General features: G+C 40.9%; 1 protein-coding gene across 38 annotated transcripts in view; it reads left to right on the forward strand.

Annotated features, from left to right (window-relative positions):
• Positions 1-25947, forward strand: part of ANK2 (ankyrin 2) — a 277485-nt gene that overhangs the window by 173490 nt on the left and 78048 nt on the right. For 32 of the 38 annotated variants that reach the window (XM_071431333.1, XM_071431335.1, XM_071431336.1 and 29 more), the window contains 8 exons: positions 6824-6922; positions 10051-10236; positions 10686-10709; positions 12559-12657; positions 13814-13912; positions 22079-22177; positions 22800-22997; positions 25815-25913. In XM_071431333.1, the coding sequence (XP_071287434.1) occupies positions 6824-6922; positions 10051-10236; positions 10686-10709; positions 12559-12657; positions 13814-13912; positions 22079-22177; positions 22800-22997; positions 25815-25913 (903 nt within the window). The remainder of the gene's footprint in view (positions 1-6823; positions 6923-10050; positions 10237-10685; positions 10710-12558; positions 12658-13813; positions 13913-22078; positions 22178-22799; positions 22998-25814; positions 25914-25947) is intronic. The other 6 variants (XM_071431332.1, XM_071431347.1, XM_071431346.1 and 3 more) reach the window with 2 other exon arrangements.

Here is a 25947-nt window from a genome sequence, read left to right on the forward strand (position 1 = left end):
GAGCACAGAGCATCTTGATTTCTGACTGGCTGTGTTTCAGGCCCTGTTATTACTTTGCTGTGATATTTGAAGCTACTGAAATAGAATATCTGTGCTCTTTACATTCAGCATCTGGGCTCAGAAGTGACTTCGATTCACACTTCCCAAGAGAGGGGCCTTGCAGTGGGGAGGCAGCAGGTGTCATATATGTAGTGCTGCTCTCGGAGTCCTGGGTGATGCTTCATGAATAAACTTGCCAAGTTTATCACAGCCCAGGCAGCATCATTTATCCATAGGCTTTGTCATTATTGCCATGGTGTAAGTATAGAGTGGCAAACACTATTTATATTACTAGGGAATTAGTGGGACAGCTGAAGGGGTGGTGCTATTTTCCGTGTAGGCTTCTGTGTCACTACATTTAAAAGAGAAATATTTATTACAAGTCACTTTATAATGTGTTTTCTCAAACCAGTAAATACTCTTTCAGTTTTTATTTTGGTTGTTGTTTTTTGGGTTTTTTGTTTAACTGTTTGAACCAGTTTCGGGACGAGCCTCCCTAAATCCAGTAATTCTTATCGTGTTCCTGACTACTTTTCTCATCTTGAATCTATGGGACTCTGCAGGCCTCAGCATCTGCCATGTGTCATGGATGCAAGAATTGTCACCTAAATTATTGGCTGATACTGGCTGGGGGATTTTACAGCAGGTCAGAATAGAGTAGCTTGCTTTCCGCCTAGGGATGTGCCACCCTACATCCAGCACCTCTATGTGCACAGATACTTATATCTAATCTCTGTGTCATCCTTACCAGCACTTTCCAGCTTTGTTATAAAAGGGAATGATAGCTCAGGTGAGTGAATATATAATGTACTTCTCACTGGGAAGCATGGAGGAAAATTTCTGTTCTGAAATCATGCAGTGCTTTCATCAGAAACCCACAGCATTTCATTTGGTTGTGGATGTATCTAAAAGGTGTTTTTACTGAGTCCCTCTTATAATGTGGATATAGGAGTTCTTGATTTGAATATGCCCAGTCTTTCTTCAGAGTAGGCCACTTTCTGTTGACTGTATAGCAAAGTGATATCTGTTAGGCACCTTATAATTAAATTATATTAATTTCCCTTTATCTATACCCTTATCTTCACAAATTTCCCATTTGCTGTTAGATTGAATGTAAATATAGATGTCATAGTTCAATTATTTATGAGATTTTTTTAATGAAAGAGTTTATTTTTCATTAAAAAACATCTGTTTTATGGAAAATATATTTTAATGGAAAAGGAATATGAATAATTGTTCAAGTTACTGCTATGTTAAAATCCTGGATTTTGATGTAAGCTAAGAGCAACAAAAAAAGAGACTTCAAAAAATTAACATAGGTACCATAATCTATCCTTAATTCACCCTTTTATACACAGAATCTCTCCTGCTCAGATATAATCCTCTTATGAAGAGTTTATTTATAGATTGGCTGAAAATAATGCTCTGAGCATAATGCACTGAGCAAAATTCCCAGAATTGTGAAATTGATGGTTCTATCAAGATGTGTACTTCAAATTTAGTTTGCAGATTGCATTTGTCACCCTCAAGTGTCATTGATTACAATTTGTTTATTGCTTGGATTGTTGGAGGATTTTTCACTGAGTAACAGAAGGGCTGAGAATGGAAGACACCCGTGGGGCTCATCTTGTCCCCTCCTGTGCTCAAACAAGATCACCCACTTTGGCTGCCCAGGAACATCTCCTGGTTTTAAAGTATTTCCAAGGATGGAGACTCCAAAGCCTCTCTGGATAACTGGTGCCAGTGCTTGGTCCCCCTCAAAGTAAAAAAGTGATGCCCAAAAGTTTGTTCCCACTGCTTCTGTTATTTTCCTTCCCTGCATAACATTCTCCCCTTTGAGACAGAATAACCTGCTGGAGATATTTCCTCTCCTGTAGAGATTCCTGGCAGCTGGGATGAGGGAAGCAGGGCCTGAAGGTAGAACTATTAGGGTGAGGCTTAGAAGTCACTGGTTTAGACTGGTGCTGGTGGAAAATGGGGAAAACAGGAAGATTGTTGGTGAACAAAGATTCAGATCAGGATCTTTCTGTTCTTGTTGAAGTTGAGCAATATTCTGAAGAACAGAAAAAACTTTCAAACAGGTCTTGAACTTGAAGGTCGTCAAATGATCATGATCTTATTGCATAAAGCACTATTTTAGCACAGGACCATGACACACAGATATGCTAATGTGTGTGAGCTGTTTGATGAATAATCTAAGCTTGTCTCACTCTTGTCTCATCCTTCATGTCAAGATCTGTTTTTATTGAGTAAAACTAAGCAGATATGAGCACTTGATTGTAAACCATTGCATGAGGTGCCAGTTTTTCTTCTCTTTCCCGGTAATCACTGTCATCCAGTACAGTCCTAAACAGTTCCTGGAGGCCTATAAAATAATACAAAATAGTTATGTTCATCTGAGTTTATGCTAGCTATTTAGTCAAAGGATATGTTGCTAACTCTCATGAATCCTCTTCAACTAGGCAAAATGTAGAGATTATATACCTCTGTTTTCTCTCTTTTCTATATCAGTATTTAAAAAATATATTCATATATGGATATATGGATTAAGTATATGGATACAATATGTATATGGACACTGAAGTCCACAGCTAACAACTCAGTACTGCCTGCGAAGAGGAGCCTTAGTTCCTTGAAAGCCTGCCATGAAATAAAGCTCCACCAAGCTATAGAACTGTGTGATTTTCTCAGTACCCTAATAATCCCTCTGCTTCTTCAGCCTGTGTTCTTCATTAGGGCTCGGGGACAATTTAATGATACAAATTCTGAGTCATGTATAGACTTGCCAATTTACATTAATAGCTTGAAAAATCATTTGAGAGCTACTCATTTTCTCCAATTAGCCAGTAAATCAGTGAATGTAGTAGAAAGAACAGAGTATGAAATATAATCTGTTTAGTGATAATTTCTCATTCTGACTTTATATTATAGCAGTAAACATCTTGCAGTACACATTTAGGGGGGTAATGAAATTGGAATATTCTGTTCTCACCATGAATACTCTGATGAAACCATTGTTCGGAAATGAATGTTATATATCATTACACAATTAATTTCGATTTTTCAGATGATGCACCAAATCTAAACATACAGACAGTATGATTGCAGAGCTGAGCTTAACAGGAAAGAAAAATGTAGTTCATTTATCCTTTTCCAGGTCACAGTCAGTATTCTTCTTTTAATTCTGGACAGTATGGGATCATAAACTGAATGGAAATTTATTGAAATAAACAGTGCTCACCAGTGGCCCAACAAACCTGCAGAGTCCCATTCCACGTGCTAAGGGGAGAGGTCAGTCTCCCTTGCAGTATGGCCATGTTGAATCATTTCCCATGGGTACAGCAGGAGACACTTGGGAATAGTGAAACAAAAGTCAAGGGAAAATGTTTTCTTTAGTTTGGGGAGCTATGGGACTTTGAGATTTGACATATCTCTAGAAGCAGAATAGAGAGCTACTCTTAGCAACTAAAAGATGAGAAACTGGGAAGAGGTTTTTAGATTGACAAAAGGAAAGGAAGTGAAGGGAAGGATCTGGTTTTTGTGGGCATTTTCATTCAGGAAGTGCAGGACTGGCTGAGAGAAACTCACTATGGAGGAGACAGATCACAGAAACCATGTGGGGCTGGGAGGAAGATGGAACACCTGGGCTCCAATGGCCAGGGGGGAAGGAAGAGCTCCAGGAGGGCTAGCACTTAATCCCACTGGGCACAGCTCTGCCAAGGAGAGCAGGCATATTGGGAATCCTAAAATAGGAGTTTCCTGGCCAAGGGCCAGGACTGTTGCAGTTGGGGACACTGCAATTAGAAGCTCTGAAACCAGAGCTTCACTGAAAGCACACTGAAAAAGCAGACTTCTCCCTGCCAGCAGACAAAGTCAGGCTTGACCTTGCCAGGGGGAGAAATTCAGAGGAATGTTTTCCAGCATGTCTGGTAGAGGCAGTTTTGCACGTAGCTCTTAGCATGTTGTAATTCCCAAAATGAGCCAGATTTCAACAAAATAAATAAAGCCTGAAGGAGAACAAAGATACTATGACTTTTTGTGTGAGAATTTTCTTTCTCCTAATTTATGTAATTTCAGGTGTGATTATAGCACAAGTATGATAGAATGGCCACACTCTTCTGGATCTCTGTGTAGAAAAACATTAAGTATTTCATGGTATTAAAAGGTCATGAAGTCATGTACGTGTTGTTTATAGTCTCCTAATCCAGGATTTGTTGTCCTAGTTCTGTTCCAGAACCAGGGACTTGAGTTGATTAAAAAAATTAGATTCTTCAAAGCTTTTAAGCAAATTGATTTACTGTGCCTGGAAAATTGTCATATTTACCCAATTCAGTCAGTGTGATCCTTGTAATATTCCAAGCTAGAAGGATTTTACAAGTGGCATGTATTACATTTGAAGGATTAGACTTTGCCATGAAAATGCTGATGAGGCGAGTGGAAAATTACTATGAGTTATCCCTTGTAGTTTGCCACGTTGGTTCTTTCCGGAGTGGGAAGGAGAGCTGGAACAGTGAGCCAGCTGGGTTACCTGCAGGCTCCTCTGTGCTGTTCCCTACAACTGCAATGGAAAAGAAGCCAATCTGTTCCTAATTCCCTCTGCCAGCTCTTGCCTCTGCCTCTTGTTCACCTTCCCAGTTACTTGGTGAACAGCCTTACATCATTTTATGTTATGATGGGATCCCTTATCTCCCCCTCCCTGTTAAGAGCTGTCTGAGGAGCAGCTGGGAGACCAGAGCTCCCTGACTCCCCACCTCCTGCCCCAGAGGGGACATGGGAGAGGCTGGCTCTGTGAGCTTCCAGTTTGCTGCCTGGTCTTAGCAGTGATTTGGGAAGAGGAAGATTCCCATCAGCCTGACCTTATTTGTTAAGAGGCTTTTCTTGGTGTCTTACCTGAATTTTCCCTCCAGCAGCCTTGTAAACCTTGATTTTTTGTTTTAGTTGTCATGGATATGCAGAACAGACCTCTCCCCTTTAAAGACTGTTTTCCTTCACTTTGACCTTTCCAGCCAGAACACCACCATTTATTAGCCTTTTCTCAAGGAAAGATAGCTTCCCTAAGGAGATATATTTTTATGCCAGCGCAAGGGTTTTCTTTATTACAGCAGAATGAGTTCCTTGACCAGTGACTATTCTCTGGAAGACTTCTGTGACCTCTAGGGCCTTTTTTGCAGAATTCTTGTCTTGTCATTCCCTGTGTGGATAGTTTATTTTTCCAGCAATAGACAGACGCTTGTGTTTGTCCCTACTAAATTACCTTTCCAGGTCTTTTGATCACGGTTTCAAATGATGATCCTGTGATGTGATGGACTTACAGACTATGTTGGTCATACTATCTGTGACTATAAGAGTCCATCATTTGAATAATTTCTGAGAATATTGGATAATAACTGACTCCTGTGCAAAACCACTCAAAATACATCCCCCCGGTTTTGGCACTGAACTGCTGTTAAGTGTTCTCTGGGTGCCATTTTTTAATTCTGTGTCCCAAGATTGTCAATGGAAATGCCAGGATATTATGCAAAGCAGCATTCAAATATTTGCTACAACTTTTATGGCACATATCATACAACATCCACAACATAAATTAGGTTTATTGCTTGAAAAGTCCTCTACGTTTGTAAACACAGAGAGAGGTTGTAAAGACATCTGTTCTGCAATCTCTGTGTTATCTAGTGACTGAAAAATAAGATTTTATTTCATTAGGAAATTATTGGAATGCCTCCACAGCAGGTTTCCTAGAAAGAATAATATTGGCTTCCCTGAAACAAGGTTTTCGATTATCATTGCATTTGTTTTGATTCTGATTGCTTGTGTGAATGCACAACCCTGTCATTCAGTGTGACAGCACACAAGATAACAAACAATCAAATAAATTGCATGTTTGAAGTCTGGTTTATGGTTTACTTTCTAGCTAAAAGTGACATTTCAAGCCAGAAGATTTTGTCCTCTTATGTTACATAGAAATGTACAGAATATTGAAGAATTTTCTAAGGTCTTCTTAGAAATCCTGAAAATTCTTATAAATTATTGATCAGGCAGACAGCTGAATTCCATGCCTCTCTTTCATCAAGATTTTGTAGGTAATTAATTACAATTGTTTTCATTAAATTACTTTATTGCAAAGAAAGAATTCACATTTCTACTGTAGACTGATAGATTTAGAATAATTTTTTAAAATTACATTTTGTTCAGAGCAAATTATTTTAATAAATTTAGGTCATTTTAATTTAAGTTTTAATTAAATGGTAACTGAACCTGCTGTATGGTCACAAATGCAGCTGTTCCTTAGCAAGGCTGAGTTCCTTTATGTTGGATGCTTTGCAATGTTTTATGTATTAGAAGTTTTTCATAGTATGTTAAGCCTTTGCCATTTCTACTGAGCTTGTCAGAAGGTATGGGCTTCATGGTCTCCAGGGGATGATGTCTTTGCTTAAGTAAATGTAATAAATGGAGGAAACTCTTGCTTTCCTGTCAGCTTTCATAAAACTTTATTGCCAGCTTTACGTCCCTGAGCATTATCAGCAAGAAATAGCTGTATTAATAATTTGTGTGTCCATTGCTTCCTTGAAATATGTCAGAAGAAAATAAGTGTGAAAGCCTGGAGAGTTCTGTGGGTTTAAATGGCATTGAACATGACTGTATTAAGGGAAAAATACAAGGTTGTTCTTTTTACATTCAGTTACAAGAACACAAATGCGTTTTTAGCTGTGTATCCACTTGTGGTTCATTATTGTTGGTACCTATCGTTTCAACGTGACATTATTTTTTCCTGTGTCCTTCCTAGAATGGCTTTACTCCTTTGTACATGGCAGCTCAAGAGAACCACATTGAGGTGGTGAAATATCTCCTGGAGAATGGAGCCAACCAAAGCACAGCTACCGAGGTGAGGGGGTTTTCTCACATTATTCTTTGCCTGTGTATTCAGATCACTTGAAGTCAGAACTGTGTGGGCTGTCTCCAGAGGGCTTGTCTGTGTCAATTGGCATCAACAGGTCATTGTTAGCCAGCTTTGTTTTAGAATCACAGATTTGTTTAGGTTGAAAAAGATCTCTAGATGGAGTCCAACCATGAACCCATCACCCGAGTCTTGGGATTTCAGTTGAATTCAGAAGTGGTGAGGCCCTCTGTGGTGCTGGATTCACGGAACCATTTGGGAGGTTACCTACTCCAGCCTCTTGCTGCTGTTCGTTTAAGTTACACTGATTCTGAGGCTCTCCTGTGACGTGGTGTAACTTGTGAGTGTTCATTATTGGCTGTGACTGGTGTAAACTGGAAACCAAATGGCTAACAAGGATTGCTTCAGTGAGCTTGGCAGGCTGTTGTCTTGATGGACACATTATTTCTACTGCTGGGCCACGTGGGTGTAAACAGGCAGAAGGATGATATTTACTGGGGATATGGATTGTAAACCTGCAGTAACTCCTGTGCAAGCAGGTGAGACACCTAAGTTGGAGAGAGGAGACTCCATCTCCAGAGGAACTGAATCCAACAAGCTTCCTTCCACATATGAGGGGGTTTAGGGGCAGTGGAGAAAACTCCTTGGTCATTAGGACTACGCTCATTTTGTTTCCTCTTTCTGCCAAGTGTTCTTTATTCCTGCCAAGGGAGTGAGTGAACAGGCTCTGTGCTGCAAAGTGTGTCATCTTCCTGTTTGTTCTATGGATGTGACGTGTGAAGTAGCTATAGCAAAATTCCTCTCTGGCCAGAGTTTTTGTTCCTGTTTATTGTTTTCTCTAGTCTGTTTAGAAACATTCCCTTTCTGGATTGCCTTCACAAGTGGATAAATTTGAAATACTGGTGCATTTATGCTCCCTCTCCTTCCCTTCAAACCTGTCAGTGTTAACAGCTGTCTTACTGTCCTTCCTCTCAGTGGGTACTGTACTATTTGATGACAGCTCATAAAATAATCCCTTCATAGATGTGGTGATCACATTACATGTCAGCTTTCTGAAACACAAAATCCCATATGATTGCCAGGCAACGAGGCAGAAACACTCCTTGTGAAGGAGCCAGGTGGAACTGGGGCTTGCCATGAGCCCAGCCCTGCTGCAGCCCACAGTCACCTGCTGACAGCCAGCTCCCAGCAGCTTCTGCTGGCTGGGAATTCATTCAGTTTGCAGGAATTGAGAGGGTGACATGGTTATAATTCATGTGGCCTCTGTTTGAATGCAGACACTGACAGAACACACACAGTAGTGTCATTTTGTAGAAGAGGCAGAGAGGAGAAAAAAAAAATATATTCCTACTCTGACCCTGACTCCAAATTTATCTTGTGCCTTCAGAAAGATCAGTTTTCACTGTGTAGCTTGTAAAGTAAAGGCTGTTGATCTCTTTGCTGCTTAACTAGGTCGATTTTAGGTTCAGGTCCTGCTGAGGGGATGGTTTCCATGATTGTCTGAGTGTTCCTGAAGGAAGGCCTGAGTCACCATCACTTTCATAGGTGCCCAGAGTTCACCTCATGAATAGGATGAAGAAATGGTACATTCAATAAGGTGGGATGACAGCTTGAACTGTGGATGTCACTCAAATACAGGGAGAAGGTCCTTCTGTTTAGCATCAAAGAGTGGCCCTCCTCATGGGAGGTGAGGACATGAAAAGCTGTCTCCAAGCTTCGGTCAGCCATGCTTTCCAGAGGCAATAGGAGGGGAAATGCAGAAAGAGTTGTGTCCTTCTAGAGGAAGGTGCATGATGAAATGGTGCAAATCCATTGGATGAACTTATCTTTGAAGCCTTGAAACTTGCCCTGCCTTTGGATGTATTTAATTTCCTCTCACACTTCTATATGTGCAGATAAAAAAGGAGAGTAAGGGTGAGCTCGGTTTCAGAGTCTCTAATCCAGGATTTGTTCTCATGTTCCCAGAGGCAAAAGGCAAATGCATTAAGCCATTTCAACACCTTATGTAGCCCCAATCTCAGAATAATCTTTACAGTTCAGCTGTTTTGTCAGCTGTTCCCCCCTTTTTAATTCACTGTACAGAATTTAATCTATTACAGGCAGAACCCACAGCAGTATCGCTGTTACAATGCACCTACCCAGAGCTCGACGCAAAAGGGAGAGAAAGTTATTAGATTACTGAGGGGAAAAATTGCTTTGGCAATTCTTCAGATGTTTCTTTCAACATATGTTAGCTCTCATTCCTTCCTAACTTGGCCTTTATTCTTCTCTCATCTTTCCATATTTCTATTCCAAAGCAAAGCTGTCCCATCTCTCATGTAGTTACAGAGCACCTGTGCTTGGGGAGGATGCATGACCAAGGGTTCAGTTTGAAATCAGAATGAAATATCTGGTAGCCTGTACTACTTCAGCCAGGAGAGCAAGCTGCTATCTTGTTATCATGGATTTTAAAGCACTGGCCATCCCAGGCACGTGTGGAGGAACAAGACAATTTTAAACTAATTTAGAAACAAACCTAAAACTATGACAAGCAAAGATTGATTTTCTGATTTTCTTTTTACAAGAAACATAAATAATGTGAAGTTTTCTTCCCTCAAATCATGTTCCTAAACATGATCTGGATTTCTTGACTCATGGTTCATGTGTAACTTTGAACGGGAACAGCAGCAAATGCATTTGATACAGTTCCTTTTTGCAGAGATGTGAGATATTGAGATATTCATAAACATATTCTGTCTATATTTTTCACATTGACACTGTTCGGTACTCAGCGAATTTACCAAAAAATTGCTAAAGATAGGCTTTGTAGCCCATTTTAAGATGAGAAGTAATTAAGAGAGATGCTATAGAATGATTCTTTGCTTGCACTTGACTTAAAAAAAGATTACTTTGAAGTGTGAAAGATCTTTCAAAGCATTTCAAATATAGAAAAGCCTTTTGAAGGTGTTTGAAAGAGTTAAAATATGTTGTGCCTCCAATCTCATGTCCCTGGAGATGGAGTGCAGAGGTGGAAAACAGCTGGGAACATGGTCCCCGGGTTGGTGTGCGCATAGGGTGCAGTGCAGCTCCCCACAGCTGTCCAGCTGTGCTGAGCACCCCTTATTTGCTGCCCCCAGGATGGTTTCACCCCTCTGGCTGTGGCACTGCAGCAGGGACACAACCAGGCTGTGGCCATCCTGCTGGAGAACGACACCAAGGGCAAGGTGCGGCTGCCTGCGCTGCACATCGCCGCCAGGAAGGATGACACCAAGTCGGCAGCGCTGCTGCTGCAGAATGACCACAACGCTGACGTGCAGTCCAAGGTAACGGGGCGGGCTTCGGGCTCGGGGACAGCACCTCAAATCCCTGCATCCTAATGGGGAAACTGAACTGCTCTGGCAGGGAAGGACAACTTGCTCCACCAGTATCACCAGTAATACCTATAAGTTTGCGGTGTGAAGCTGCACAGTAATTACAAAGTGCTCATTTTTTCACTTTTTAGTTATGCCTCTTATTTCTTTGGTAACCCGATTTTTCTCATTATTTGCAAACCAGAAGCCACTGGAACGGAAGCAGAATTGCTGCTTCCCTATTAAGTAGGATATTGGTTTATTGCCCATGGGAGCATAGGTTGTGTTTAAAGTTAATGCATGCTTGAATGGCTTTTCTCATAATTAACAGCATAACTCATTTCAGAAAAAGCAACATAGTTCTTCATTTTGTGGCCAGTCTTTAATATTCTTCCTCTTTTTCCCAAACCATGCTGCATCAGATGATGGTGAATAGGACGACTGAGGTACCGACATCAACAATTTTTAATTACTCTTTCTGTTACTTATGATTATTTTCACTGCTCTTTGCCAATATTTCCTTGTTAGTTAGCAATAGAGGTGAAGATATTACTCTTTTTTTAATACATAGAAATTTCTGGCTCAAAACCTCCTATTTTTATTCATCCTTTGTCTTAGAATTTCTTTTTACTTGTGTCAGTATTGAAGGACATTTTTGAGAATTCACATTAGTCTAAAGGAGTCTGAAGCAAGTAATGGAGCTAAGAGGATAAAGATGCTTTTTAGCTCAATTTCATTAATTATGAAAATGCACTCACTTGGCATAACTACATCTGGGTGTCTGGCTTGGCCAGAATAATGGTAAAATTAATTTTCTGTCTCTTACCATAATAAGCATAATCAAATTCCCCAGGGTAAAAACTTGTTCAGGGCATCTGCTTCTTTTTACCATTCTTCCTATTACAATCTTTTCCATAAAGTTTTGCAAAGCCCTCAGGGACAGTACATACTCAGAATTTACCTGCAGTAAATAACATGTTTCTTATATGGATTTTACTTCCACTAAAAATCACAGGGTTGATTGGCTTGGACTGGGATTTTCCCAAAAGATCATTGCCACTTTTAGGAGAAAGAAAAAGTTCCAAGGATGAGATTGTTGTTTCGATACCTGCTTTTGAATAATGGAGTTTCTCTGCTGGAGGAGGGAATGAATTATGGATGCACATGCCCACGGGAAGGTGCTTCCTTCTTGGTGTGTGCACACATGAGCAGGCTGCCAGGAGGCAGCAGTGATGTGAACCGAAGTGTGACAGCTTCCCTGGGCACCTGCTCCATGGGACATGCTCTTCCCTGAGGGAAAGGGCAAGGACTACTGCAGTGCCTGCGGAAGGAGGGCAGCACGTGCTCACATTCCTTTGTTCCAGAAGTAGCTTAAAATGGTGGTTTGGACACTGAGAGGCAGGAAACCCAGCTGAGAGCATGCTGTAGTCAAAAAGCCAGAAGTATTCCTCCCTTTCTATAACTATCAGCAAGATCCAATCAAATCAGTGTAAAGCTCTTCAGGGAAACCTCAAAAGCAAGGTCCTTTCTACTTGAATTACTTACGAGAAGAAAAGCTTGCGCTCTGTCCTAGTTTCTGAAAATTTAAAATCTTTTTTCATGTTGTTGTCAAGAGATTGTACATCTCACAGCTGGAGCAGGTTTCACCTTCTAGTATTCAAAATAATAAGTAAAATGTGGGGTTTTTTATTTATGGATTGTGAAGTTTCTTTAGCTCCTTTGCAATCCAAATTGTATATAAATAATTATGATTCTTTTACTATGCTACTAAGTAGTTTCTCATGTAAACCAAACTCTTTAATTACATTTTGAATAATTACTGCTTTTGAAAAACAAAAACAAACAAACAAAAGCCCAATAGGAAATATGTTGTCCATATTTCTATTTCTAAGAGGAGTAAAATAAAGAGTCCAGCAACTTCTGTGATCATTTTTCGAACCCCAATAAATTTATCCAGCCTAAAAGACCCATGTTGCTTCCAAATGGTAATAAGGAACTTGCTTTATTTTCTTTAAGGATGGCTAATACATTAATATTTTCTGTTATGAAAACTGATCTTATTGGCCACTGATGCAGGGGGCTGAGTTGGGGAATGAAGGAATGAAGCACTTTTGATAATCTCCCACCTGTAAACTGACCTCTCTGCCCAAAAGGCTGTGCTCTAGAGTAGCTATTCACAGTCTGGATAAAATTGCCACGATGTGTTAGTTGGGCAGCATTTTGAACTCAGGCCGTAGTTCAGTTGCTGACCTTGTGTGAGAAGATGTGTGTAACGAGGGCTGTTTCCCTTTGTAGAGCGGCTTCACCCCTCTGCACATTGCCGCGCACTATGGCAACGTCAACGTGGCCACGCTGCTGCTCAACCGCGGAGCTGCCGTCGACTTCACCGCCAGGGTACGGACTCACCCCTTCTCCTGCCTGCTTCTAATGGCCTGCAGAAATGGGGGGGTTTCTTTGGGTAAATCTGAGGCAAGAGCTGAGTGAAGAAAGGAGCAAAGTAATGCTGAAGTTCTGTTGGGATCAAAGATGTCTTTTTTGCAGTAATTCTGAAAGGTTGTCTCTGTGCAATGCCCTGGAGGCCTTGGGAGTTGTGTAACAGCCAGTATTCCCAGCTGGAGGGAGCAGGATCCTTTGGCAGCTCCAGAAAGCTGATGCTCTTATAATGTGTCAGCTCCCTGTGGCTTTTCTGTTTGTTAGATGTACTCTGGAAATTGATGTAGGATTGATTGGCTTTTTTGGTATTCAATATTTGCTATACTGCTTGAATTCCATGTTTTCACATGTTACTATTTTTCAAAACCAGAAAGTAAAGTATATTGCTGTTATACAAATTCAACAGTAAAAGAACTAATTAATCATGACTACTCTTTTATGGTAAACAACTGCAGAGTTACATGGTCCAGTCTCTTTGCTGTTGCACATTATGTAGTTTGACATGAAAACCTCTGGTAATCTCAACCCAGCTTCCAGGTCACAAGTTTGCTGTTTGATTTTGCCAGACACGCTTTGAATTACTTCAGGGTTCTGCCTTCCAGACTGACTCCCTCCTGCTTCCAATCTGGAGTAGCTGCTAATATTACCTCTTGCCTCACCCAAAGTGTTTTCAAGGACTTTCAGCCTACACAGCCTACCACTCCTTTATGCTTTTGGCACTACACAAGAAGGTTCCTTTGTGTAGGAGTGACGCATTTGTGTTCTCTGTGTACGTTGCAGTGATTGAAATGCTTCAGTGTTTTGTGACTATTGGCTCATTGGGACTCTGATACATGTTTGTCTGTTTGTCTGGCCCTGGGGCTGTGATGTTTACTGCTTGGGCAGATGCGCTGCTTCCTTCATTCAAGGACCCCAAAACAATGGAGAAGGACTCTTGCTTAGGAAGGAATTACTAACTCTAGCTTATATGGTGTGTGCCTAGCTCTGATGCTCTAGCACATTCTCGTTTATTTTCTACGATGTGATGGTCTCATTTTTTGTGATCCGAACCGAAATTCACCCCCATTGCACACCTTCAGATCCATCCAGCTCATCGTTTGTTCTTTTCATGGTGTAGAATGGAATCACCCCACTGCATGTGGCTTCCAAAAGGGGAAACACAAACATGGTGAAGCTCTTGTTGGATCGCGGAGGGCAGATCGATGCCAAAACCAGGGTGAGTCTTTCTATTCCCTGAATATGATTTTGTCCCTTCTGGGGAAGGGACTGGGATTTTCTCCTTGCTTGCTTTTGGGGATTTATTGTGTTTTTATTTTATGTAGACTGTTTTCTAGGGTATCAGACTCAAGAACAGCTGGTATTAGTGACAGTAGGAGGCAGAAATGCTATTTCCTTTAGTCTCCTGTATAACCTGCCTACATCATACAAGAAAAAGCTGATGAAACTGATGGTTTTCAGGGAATAAGCCTGTTAGTTGGTCCAACTTGACATGACACAGCACATGTGATGCACAGCAAAAGGAAATGGAAGGTCTGGATTCATCCAAGCCTTTCAGTCCCCTGACCCTTAAATGTCCATGCTAGTTGCAGTGTGCCCTGTGGAAGCTCTACTGAGCTCAGTCCATATTTATTGGAGAGCTGATATAGAGGCAAGCAACCTCCTCAGAGCCACATGTCTCTTCCCCAGACAAAGTATGGGGTAATAATTAGTTGACTCTCACTGGCTTCCTTCTCCCTGTTGTCCTATTGAAATGTCACATCATCTCTCTGCCCTTTATTTATGGGTGATTTCACAGTCATTCAGGGCAAAAAAAACCCCATCATTTTATATGGGCAGGGCTAAATATTTCAAATGGGATTTTGGAATCACTTGGGAAAACATTGTTATTTATTCAGACTGAGCTGCACAGGGCTCCTTCTTAGGAGCTGCTGGTATTTAGGTAGCTGGTCTGCAAAATTACATGTCCAAGAGATCAAGAGTATTTTAGAACACAAAGTTTAGAGCTGGACATGAGAGTTTTTGTTTAACCTAATAGGAAGGTAGAAGATATTACAGTCAGCTACCCTTGGGGTTGATTCAACCTCTGCAGTTACTTGAATTTTAATTACATCAACCATTTGTTGCTTCATAAACTTGGAAGACCAGTCATGATTATTGTGAACTCTGTATGTGACTGTGATTTGGTTTCTGATTATGAAATGATATCTCACTATTTTTCTTTTATTTTTTAAAAACTCCTGCTGATGGAAAGAGCTATCTCTCAGGCAGATGTACAGCAAATCATCCCTGCTCACATTTTCCACAATAAACACCTAAATCTCGTGGAGAAGAGGCATGAAATGCTAATAATACCCTTCAGTCAGGATATTCCACATGCCCCTGAGCATGTCATACAGAAATAGTCCATCTGGCCTTTGGAATGACAGTATTGAATTCACCTATTTCCTGTTCAGTATTTAGATATTGTTCTAGACAAGTTGACTCAGATGATTGTGAGGGATGTTTTGGGCTTTAAGAGGTCAAAGTGTTTTCCCATCCCTGCTCACCCGCAAAGGTTGAGCGCAGTTGTGAATGAATGTGAGAGAACAGGATTTGCCAACCAACATAGGTGGGAGGGACCAATTTTAGATTTGTCTCATTGTCTCTGCTCCCTGCCCTGTGTCAGCTGCTACATGGGCTCAAAATGTCAGTACAGAGATGTCCCCGAAAACCCATTACAGGTATCCTAAGGCACACAAATTCCAGCTTGCACAGGCTCCCTCTTCCTATCACCTTCACCTTCTGCCTCTTCTCAGCTCCGGGACTCGCGGTGGCAGCCGATGGTGTGCGCCTCATGGTGGGGAAGATTCCAGAGCTTTGGTTTTGCTGTCCATGCTTTGTGTCAGCTGTTGATGTTATCTGGGTGTGTCTCTCTTCTCCCTGTGCTCTGTCCACTCACCTCGAGTGCCTGGCTCTGGCTGTGAGTCTGGGCGGTGTGAGGAGGTGGGATGTGCTCTGTCCCTGGCACACAGACCCCGCCTGCCCCGCTGCAGTACTAACACACCTTGCCTTCCCTGCTGCCTTCCCTCGGCTCCCCAGGAACTCCTGCCGCCTTCCAGCAGGTCACAGTCACTGCAAAACAGAGGAATTAAAACGCTGGGATATTTCACTGCCAAGTTCTTGTGCTCCACACCACATCAAAATACACCCTTCGGTTAAAGCAGCCCTCGCTGCTTTAGTTCTGTTTATTTTTAGCTTGCTTTGTTACATGACATCTGACGCTGCATAAATTAAGATGCAAAAACTTATTTTAGGGGATTGCAGATGAGCTTCAGTACTTCAGGTTGGCAAAGTTAATCTGTGAAAGCTTTCTGTGTTTGAAAATGTTCCATTTAAATGATTCTTTAGGAGCCCCTGTGTTGTCTAAAAATATAAATTAAAATGTCTATTCCTCAAAAGGAGTAAATGATGCATGTGTCCTGCTGTTCCATAGTTAATGCAGAATGTCAAAGGAAAGCTCTGCTTTCTGCAGAAATTAGTATTTTTATTTTCTATACATTTCAGAATGTGTTTGCTGAAATTTTATGGCATTTCTCACAAAACCATAAAAATGTAGACATACTGGTAAATCTCTTGACACAGTACATATTTTAAAATAATGTTTTACTTTTTTTTTTCTTTTTTGTAAGTCCTACCATTTTTCTCAGTCAAGTCCTAAGTTTTTAAAATGGGAAATTTAATTTCTTTTATATTATATCCAAAGCAGAAATGGAAACTCCATTCTTAAATAAAATAATAGGATACTTTTATTACTACTATCTGTTAGAAATAATATTATAATATTATATAATAACAAAATATCATCTTTAACAGTAGATAATTATTATATGATAATAAAATAGTAAAATATTATTTTAACATATATTATTATATAATATCTAGTATATGTTTTGCAACTTCCATTTACATACAAGCCTTCTCTGGACTTTTTTTCATGAAATAATTAATTGGTAAAATTGCCTATCCTAAAATATTTCATATTCAAAATTTTACTCAATCCTATATTATCTTTACATTTTCTTACATTAGTAACAGTTTAAGTGGCATCATTTTATTTAAAATTTTAATATTTGGCCAAAATTCTAACTCATGCAGATTCTGATGATTAGTTAGAGTTAGGGGGTCAGAGAATTGTGCAGAAATTTGTTCTCTGAAAGATGGTGGAAAGTTTAATTTATGCTTAATTCACTGTCATGTGATCAAGGGTAGCATGGCAATTACCAGTTCTCACTTTGAGGGAAGGAAAGCATTTACAGTCTTCCTGGAACACACTAAGGATTCTTGCAGGGAATTATTATCAGAATTTAAAAGCAATTTTAGCATGGCCAAAATGCATGTATTTCTATAAAAAGGAGTCCTCATATAATAGAATCATAATAGTGTGCACCTTCAGAATGTGGAAATGTTGCTGGCTATTACAAGGTTTTAGGAATATTCTTTCTGCATGCAGTTTTTGTATTATCTCTATCATCTCTCTCTATAGATTGTATGGGGAAAAAACCAAGAATATGAGATTTTTTTGGTTTTGCATGCTTTTTTTCTTTTAAAATGCAGTTTAATTCCCAGGCTTTTATCACCTTACTGGAATTTCCATTTTTGTGGGAGTAAGCAAACACCCTTCAGAGGGGGAGGAACACTCTCACCTGTCTCAACCACTGAAGCTGTCACACATTTTGTCGTCTTCCTATTCAATCTTGCCAACATTGAAATTAGATTTTTCTTGCTCTGGGACTTTTCCCAAGTCTCCTCTTGCAGGTTTTCATCCTGAATATTTACAGTTGAATAAAATCCATGGAATGAAGGAGAGCATCCAGTCTTGGAAGGGCAAGCTTATTGTGTGGGACAGTAAGTGTGCTGTGTGCCTGCAGCATGGCAGCTGGAGCAGGGATAGGCATGACAATGGTGGGACAAGGTCTGGTGGACCACTGGGGTTGGAGAAGGGCCACAGAAAGGAGGAGCTCAGCTGGAGCTCAGAGGAGGGGCAAGTCACTCATGGAGATGAGTAGTACCAATAGGAAAACAAAAGGAAGGAAATTGAGCAGCACAACTCAGATTTGGTTGGTTTGGGTTTTTTTTTTTTTGTGGGGAATGTGCTTCAGACACCCCTTAACACTCATTCTGGAAACCTACTGAGATATTATTACTAATAAATCTCCTTTTGTACATCTGTGTCCTGACAAAATAGGCTTGGCTCTGCTATTTCCACATGGGAGTGGTAACCACTGCAGCAGGATCCTGGCCCTGCCCTGGAACTGTGCTCTGTACAGTGTTTGTTCCTGCAGTAATGCTGCTGTGACATTTTCTCCTCATCTTCTTACATGCACAGAGCACTAATAATTCATTGGCAGCTTTTGCTGTTCCTAAAGCTATGTGAGATTATAAATATCTAATCACAATGCAGATATTTCCTATAAAAAATTTAGTGACTCCATATAATGTTTACAAGGGAGTGGGAAGGTGTGTTGTAGGAATTGTCTAAGCAAGTTATCTAGAAAATGTCTGTTATTTGGAATTACTTATGGTACTATCTTAATACTCAAGCAGGCACATGGTATATTTTTTGCTGTATTTTTCAAATTTGTGCTGTGAATGGCGACCTGGAGGAATACTTTACAGCATGTTTAATTATGCCAAGAGCTTAAAGCAAGAGGGAGACTCGCCTTGTTCATTTTTAAAGAGATTGCGTTTAGTCGTAATGAAAAATGAACAAATTAAAATCCCTTTATTTGTTAAGAAAATTTAGACAATTTTGCATGTTTGACATATGAAATACTAAAACTTTACTTCACCCTTATGAAAATGAGAACATGCAACTGCAGTTTAGAATAATTCGTTGATAATTTGGCCTTTGATGTTCATTTCTATCATTAGTTTTTGGTTGAATGAGTGCTGAATGTGAGCAACTGTCCTGTGAATGTGCTGCCCACATCATTTCCCATTAAAAATCCCTCATAAGCACAGCTTCTTTTTGTCTCTGTGTCTCTGCTAAGCTGAAAGAATACTCTGCTAAGCTGAATTTGTGAAGTGACCAAATAATTCATCTTTGGAAGCCCTACAGTTAGGAGTCATGCACATCATTCAGAATTAATTCTGCAGGTTAAAAATGACCAGTGATTGATTTTCAAGGAAAAAAAGCACAAGTTCTCCTCATATTTTGAGAAGCATTTGAGAAAGAATTAGCATTGATGGAATTTCCTGCCTTCTGTGCACACAGAGGCCATTGCATTGCCATTTTTCAGGGTGACCCAGCTGTTGGTTACATCACAGAGTGAGTTAGGAGAGTACCTCATTTGGGAACAGCAGAGCACCAGGTGTGGGATGTCACTGGGAAGATACAAACATTTAACTCTTCATTCCACACATCCAGGGCAAGGAGATAATTGTTAAACTTCTCTAAACATCAAATTGCTGAATTTCTTTTCTCCTGACATGGCAGCCTTTGTGTTTATGGGATATCCATTATCTGTGCTTCAAAGTCTGTGTCTCTCTGACCCAGAGCTGGATGTCCTGTCAAGTGATGTGCCTGATGTGTTGGTCACTCTATGTTCTTCAATTAGCAAAGGAATGACTGACAAAGTACTTAGACCAGCTCCTGAAGTCACTTTGAGAGCTCTGAGGCTCATGGCAAATAGATAATGGTGCAAAAAAGGATTTGTTTGGTACACCAGTGTGTCTCTTCATGTTGGCTCATGTCAGCTTGTCTGCATTGTTTTCTTTACTGATTCTGCTACTACAACAGCTTTCTCTTTGAAATCTCCCTCATCTTTAAACAAAAGATATAAGCAAAAGATATAAGCAAAAGAATTAGAAGTATTAAATATACAATAATTTTTAAATATACATCATAGGGGGATAGAATATAAGTAAATAAAGGTAGCATAGAAAGTAATCTTATCCCCTAAAGAGTTGCAGCTGAGCCAATTATTAACGATTGGGAACAGGCCTGACTTTAACAGGCCACAGCTATAGCCAATAATAAGAAGAGTGTTATAGAAGAGTGGGTTGGTTGGTTGAGGGGACCTGGAGTCAGTTGGCTGCTGTGAGAAGAAGGAAGAGTCAGTGCCTGGAAGAGCGGCCTATGAGAAACATCGAGGAGGTACGAAACTCTAGCACTGTGGAACCTTTGCAATATAATGACAATAGAACTCTTGCAATATAATGACAACAATACATGATGTTTTCCTCAGAGCAGAAAGAGGGAAGTGAAGAGGGTTCTGTGGGAGGTCCTCAAAACACCTATGGCAGGTGTTGGTAGGATAGGTAGCGAATTTCTATCTGTGCTTTGAAAGGGAATTGTAGGTAAGAACAAAGAAGAAATAATTGTTTTAAATTATTTGGAGTTTTTTTGTTTTAGCCAGACATTCTTGAGGAGTTGATGCACTTCTTAGCTTATATTTTTCTTCTTTTTCTCCCTCTTGGGATTTTTCCTGCTTTTGTTCAAGGATTCATGCAATTATTCTTTTTTTGCTGTTTTACTAAATAGAGTAACATCAAAGCCACCATGCAGATAAGGAAAGTGAACCTCCCACATTGATTAAAAATGTAGAGCACAAGAGGCCAGAAACTGGAAAGAAATCCCAAATAAATACCTTCCCTAGAAATGCATTTGGGATATATTCTTACCTTTGTAATGCCAGTGGGAGTTATCTGTAGGAATCCCTCTGGTAATGAGATGATAGCGTACCTCAGTTGGTCATAAAAAGACTAGGCTTAGAGGACTCTGAAGTTTCAGTGCATAAAAAAGAGTAAATTGGTTCCACCTAATTCTTCACACTGACCCCCATCTACCAGTGCTGAAGGCCACGAATTCTGTTTTTGGGTTTGATCTTCCACCTGTGTAATTTCACTGCAAACCTTCTGTGGGATTTAGGAATGCCTCTGACACAGTGAGCACCCAGGCACACCTAACCCTGTCAGTGTGTCACAAAAGCCTCTGGAAAAAGGAGATAAGTAAGGGAGAAAAATTCCTCCTGCAGACTTCAGCCCCTTACAGCTGTGGAGCTTTGTGGTGCTGCTCACTTGGAAAGGGCTTTGTGCTTTGGAAACTGGGCACGAGAGAGGCTCTGCCTCTTGGAATTGCCTTTTGTAGGGTGTTACAGGGCAGTGTTTGCCACAATGAGCTTGCAGTTGCAATGGCACTGTGTAGTCTAGAGCTACTTTTAATTTAAAAACGTAGTGATGCTGGTTTCCTCCAAACCCCAACAAGGTAAACAGTCCATCTGTGTATGAAGCAGGGTCACGAACTCATCCTTAGTGCCATGTTTTGGCAGTTTTGCTACTTTTTTAGCCTCTGAGTAATTCAGACCTGCATATTGCCCTTTTAATCAAGCTGTTACTGGATTCCTCAATGGGATTCTTGGAATAACAATGTCAATGTCACACAAGATGAGCAGCATGTCTCAAAAGGAGAAGGCTTTTCTTGCAATTAAAAACATTCCTGTTTCACCTTGGTAAAGCCGCCTCTGTTGAGTGAATGCTGATGACATCTCTGAGTGTGTGCTTGAACAATGCTGAGGGCTAAGGAGATGAAAACTTGGCTTTTCATATTCTACATGTTACCTTTTTTCAGTCATTCAGCACTAATATTCTTTCACAACCATTTTTCTAGCCTCATACTTATTTTTCTGCATTAAGTCCAAACTATACAAAAGCTACCTAGAATTCATTCTCCCCTCCAAATAGTTCATGAACACATCTTTTGCTACCACTGCTGTGATCATTAATAGTACCCTGAGCGAGTCTTTTGGTACAGAATGGTGTTCTGCAATGGAAAAAACTCTTGTGGAGTTGGTGGTCTGATAGCAATTTTAGAAAAGAATTGTTAGCTCTGTGTTCACCCCTAAATCTCAGAAGTGAAAGATTTGGTTATGTTTCTCTCTTTTTCTCTTGTTTTAAAATCTTCTTTATATTGATGCCTGTTTAAAAGCAAAATAAAGTTCTAGACCTTTCTGGTATGAGCATCACCTGTTTCATCCCTGCATCAAAAGCAATCCGAGGACATGTGTTGGTTCATGGAGCACCCTCAACCCAGGGAGAGGCAATGCTGTATCAAAGCCATGCAGAGGGAGGGGAGGAGGCAGTGCACCCTCATATTATCCTTTGAGAAGAGATTTCAGCACACAATGAGCTTCCTCCTTCAAACAGTAACCTTAGAGTGTCCTTTACTGGTGCAAGCAAGAACAGGGATGAAACTTCATGCTGTGGAGCCAGCTTCAGTTAGGAGTCAAAAAAGGAGCTTTTTTTCATGTGTGGGGCTGCATTCCTTGCAGGCTTGCAGTTCCCCAGAGTGCCAGGACAATCAGCTGGGGATGTGCTCATTTGTTTTATCTCCTTTTCCTTGAAGGATGGACTCACCCCACTGCACTGTGCAGCACGAAGTGGCCACGACCAGGTTGTGGAGCTGCTCCTGGAGCGAGGTGCCCCCCTGCTCGCACGGACCAAGGTGTGTGTGGGCCCTGTCAGAGTATGGGACACCTCTGTAACCTTCCACAGAGCTTTCAGTGTCCCTGAGAGGACAGGGAGGAAGACAGCAATGTTACTGTCCTCCCAAAGGAGATGTATTAATGGGAAGAATGATCCAAAATAAGGTTTGCTTACATAATCCTTTCCAAATGTATGAAAAGCGTACACTTGCTTGCCCGTCTCTCTAGTATCAGACTAAACACATGATGTGGAGTGCTACTGCCAGCACTTCCCTTGTGCTGCTTCCTGAGCCTGTAGTGCACAGAGATGTGAAAGCTGGGTCAGTCACTCCTGAGAGGTGATTCCTGGTACATATTGTCTGACCCGTCACATACGATAATGAGTACAGTTTCTCCTAATTATTTTTACCAACTATTTCAGAGTTGGAAAATTATTTCGGTGTCTTCTTCCTTGCATCTGGAAAACATACATCTAAAATAAATGCATTTCCAACAAGTTCTGTCTCTTTGGTGAAACTAATGAGGGGAAGATATTTGTATAATAGCAGAGCCCACTGAGCAGCACCTCACAACAACAAATGTCCTTCTTACATGTACAGTCTAAGTGGGGATTACTGAAGCTGCTGTTCTGTTGTGTCACAGAATGGACTCTCCCCACTCCACATGGCAGCCCAGGGGGACCACGTGGAATGTGTCAAGCACCTGCTGCAGCACAAGGCTCCTGTGGATGATGTGACACTGGACTACCTGACTGCCCTGCACGTGGCCGCTCACTGCGGTCACTACCGTGTCACCAAGCTCCTGCTGGACAAGAGAGCCAACCCCAACGCCCGTGCCCTGGTAAAGCTGTCCCACATGGGTCATGGAACAAAGCTACCTGGTAGCTCTTGCCAGGAAAGCTGAGTGAGAACTGTCAGCAAACTCCACAGCCTTAAGTAGATGCAGTAGCCACAGGGGTGTCACACCTGCTGGTTACCAGTCCTGTGCCTTGTGTGCTTAGGCCTCATCATGGAACACACCCCATGGCAAGTGGCTGTAGTGTCAGGTGTGGAAGCTCTGCAGAGTCCCTAAAATCAGAGCAGGTTCTGGCTGATGTTGATGTATACATTGGTGTTTTAATGAATTAGTGGCTCAGTTTTCCATACCAGGTGATAGAATACACAATTTCTGGACTCTCAACTGAATTAGTAAGTTAATTGGCATGGGCAAAACATATTGAAAAGCTAATATTTCTGCATTTATCAAATGATGATTTTCCTCTATCAGGTGCCATTTTTCTTTCAAAAAAACAGTTCTTATGCTTACAGGGCAGCAGTTACGATTCCTTTTACTCACTGATCAAACCATTGCCCCTAACAGTGAGAAAAACATCACGTTTGACTCTGGAAACGTTTGGAGTCTTTAATGTATCCAAAGCCAGACAAGATTACAATCTTAACTAGGAACTGTTAGCTGGCTGGGAGTTCATGTGCCAACATATTGCACTCTGTCAGGAAGAGAAGGAGTTTGTGAACACTTGAGGTGCTCCTGCGTGGCCAGAGTTCTGCCATGGCCAGCTGCACTGGGGCCTCTACAGCACCCCCACTGCAGGGCACTCCACCTTCCCCAGCTTCCTGCCCACACTAGGACCCACTGTTTTTCTGTGTAGGTTCTCCCTGTCCTTTACTTCCTTGGAACTGACACCATCTTCTTCTGCCCCCTCATTTTTCTTGGATTTTCCATACCCAAAAATCCTATAGCCACTTTTGCTTCCTCCTCTTACACTTTCTTTGCTTTGCTTTTTTCAGTGCCATGCTCACTTGGGTAATCTTTGTTGACACTGTTTTTATCTTTGCTTGTTTTTCTTGCCAGTCTTCTGATTACCTGCACTTTGCTCAGCTACTCACAAATATCCCCTATGTCTTCTTTCTTTCCTTCCATGACCAGAAATATATCTTCTGTTCCCCTCCCTCCATGCCTTCCTCCCTGTGAAACATCTGAAACAAAAGGAGAACACCCTCAGGCTGCTGCCTCTCTGCTCCCTTCCCACCAAACTCGTTTTCTCTCCCCACTACCCCCCTCATTTTCTCTCTCTCCCATCAGAGACTTGTCGCCTTTGGCTTGTTGATAGTGTTTAATATATTAAATGAAGCTCATAATTTCTGTTAGTGATACATTTTTTTTCTGCCTTCTCCTCTCCCCGGTCAAACTGTTCCTCACTTAAATAGAAGTAGCAAAATTAAATCAACTGAGGCAATGAAATTCAGTGAAAAATATGGAAACTTCTGAAACAGTAAAACTCCCTATGAAATATATTGAGAGATGTTGTGTGGGAGGTAAAATATCAAATGGTTTTGATTATTTCTTTAGAAATCAGAGAAACAGTAATCATATTCAGCAGAGTTCAGTGATGAAAAAAATATTATAAAGAATGCTTTTTCAGCTACTTAAAAAAATTGTTAATATTTGAAAAATGCTTTGGGGATACAAGCACTATGCGAGTTCTCAGCTTTTTAAATGTCTTTATGCTTTAGAGCACCTCCAAATGAACTAGTGATTAACATTTCCTTTAACAGAAGCAGCCTGTAGAATAATTGTTACGTGATTATCTTTTCCCATAAACAAAGCTCTCACTGCAAGGTTCTGGTTACTGCTGGTTGATTGTTTGGCAATACTGTTGCTCTTTATTAGAAAATTTACCAATTTTTCAACATTATCTAAAAAACGTTACCTGTGGTTTTCACTAAAATGTTCACATGTGGTAAATAATGTGTTGGTTCAGCTTCAGAGACACACTTAACCTGCATTAACTGTCATCAGACTATCATGATACCACAGCTCAAGGGGTGGTTCTTTATTTAAGGTACATCGGAATGTACACACACATGGATATTATAGCTTAGGGTATAAATATAAAAATAAATATACACAGGTCCTTAGATTTCAAGTAAAATGATAGATTAAGGTGGAACCTGGAATAAGCACTCTGTTCCTCTCTTTTTCTCAGTTTAAGTGGCTTCAAACTGAAAGAGAGAGTAGATTTGGGTTAGATATTAGGGAGAAATTCTCCCTTCTGAGGATGGGGAGGCCCTGGCATGGGTTGCTCAGAGAATCTGTGGCTGCCCTATCAGTAGAAATCTCCAAGGACAGGTTGGATGGGGCTTGGAGCAATCTGGCATAGTGGAAAGTGTCCCTGCACATGGTAGGAGGTGGAACAAGATGGACTTTTCCAACCCAAACCTTCCATGATTCTCCTAGAGAGGTACAGGAAATGCTTTGTAAAGGTACTGATTCTGAAGTGTTCACTGTAATTTCTTCCATTTCCCTTGTGTTAGGCAGTCTTGGGAAGCACTGGGAGTGCTCCTCACAGATGTGTGTGCAGCCCCAGGAAGCACACACACACACACACACATATGTGCAGTTGGCAGGCAGTACAGATGTGTCTGTATGTGAAGTCTGAAGGTGGAAGTTTCCTTTCTCTCCCAGGCCTGGGAAGAAAGCAGCAGCACTGCTTTGTCATGCCTCAGATAGTGGAAGATGTCTGTAATCCATAACCTGTTGTGCTTAAAGAACAGCTGCTTGTGGTAGCCTAACCCTTGTGCTCCCAGTGTGGCAGCATGGAGCTGTGTGGGAAGTGTAGCTGCATGTTTCTGACTAACATCACTGTCTTTTGCACAGAATGGTTTTACTCCACTGCACATTGCCTGCAAGAAAAATCGCATCAAAGTCATGGAACTCCTGGTGAAATATGGGGCTTCAATCCAGGCTATAACAGAGGTAGCAAAACGTTTCATGTCCTGCAGAAACCTTC

The sequence above is a fragment of the Agelaius tricolor genome, unplaced genomic scaffold (assembly GCF_023055355.1).
Source record: "Agelaius tricolor isolate 1412-34295 unplaced genomic scaffold, bAgeTri1.0.p SCAF_8, whole genome shotgun sequence".
Taxonomy (NCBI): domain Eukaryota; kingdom Metazoa; phylum Chordata; class Aves; order Passeriformes; family Icteridae; genus Agelaius; species Agelaius tricolor.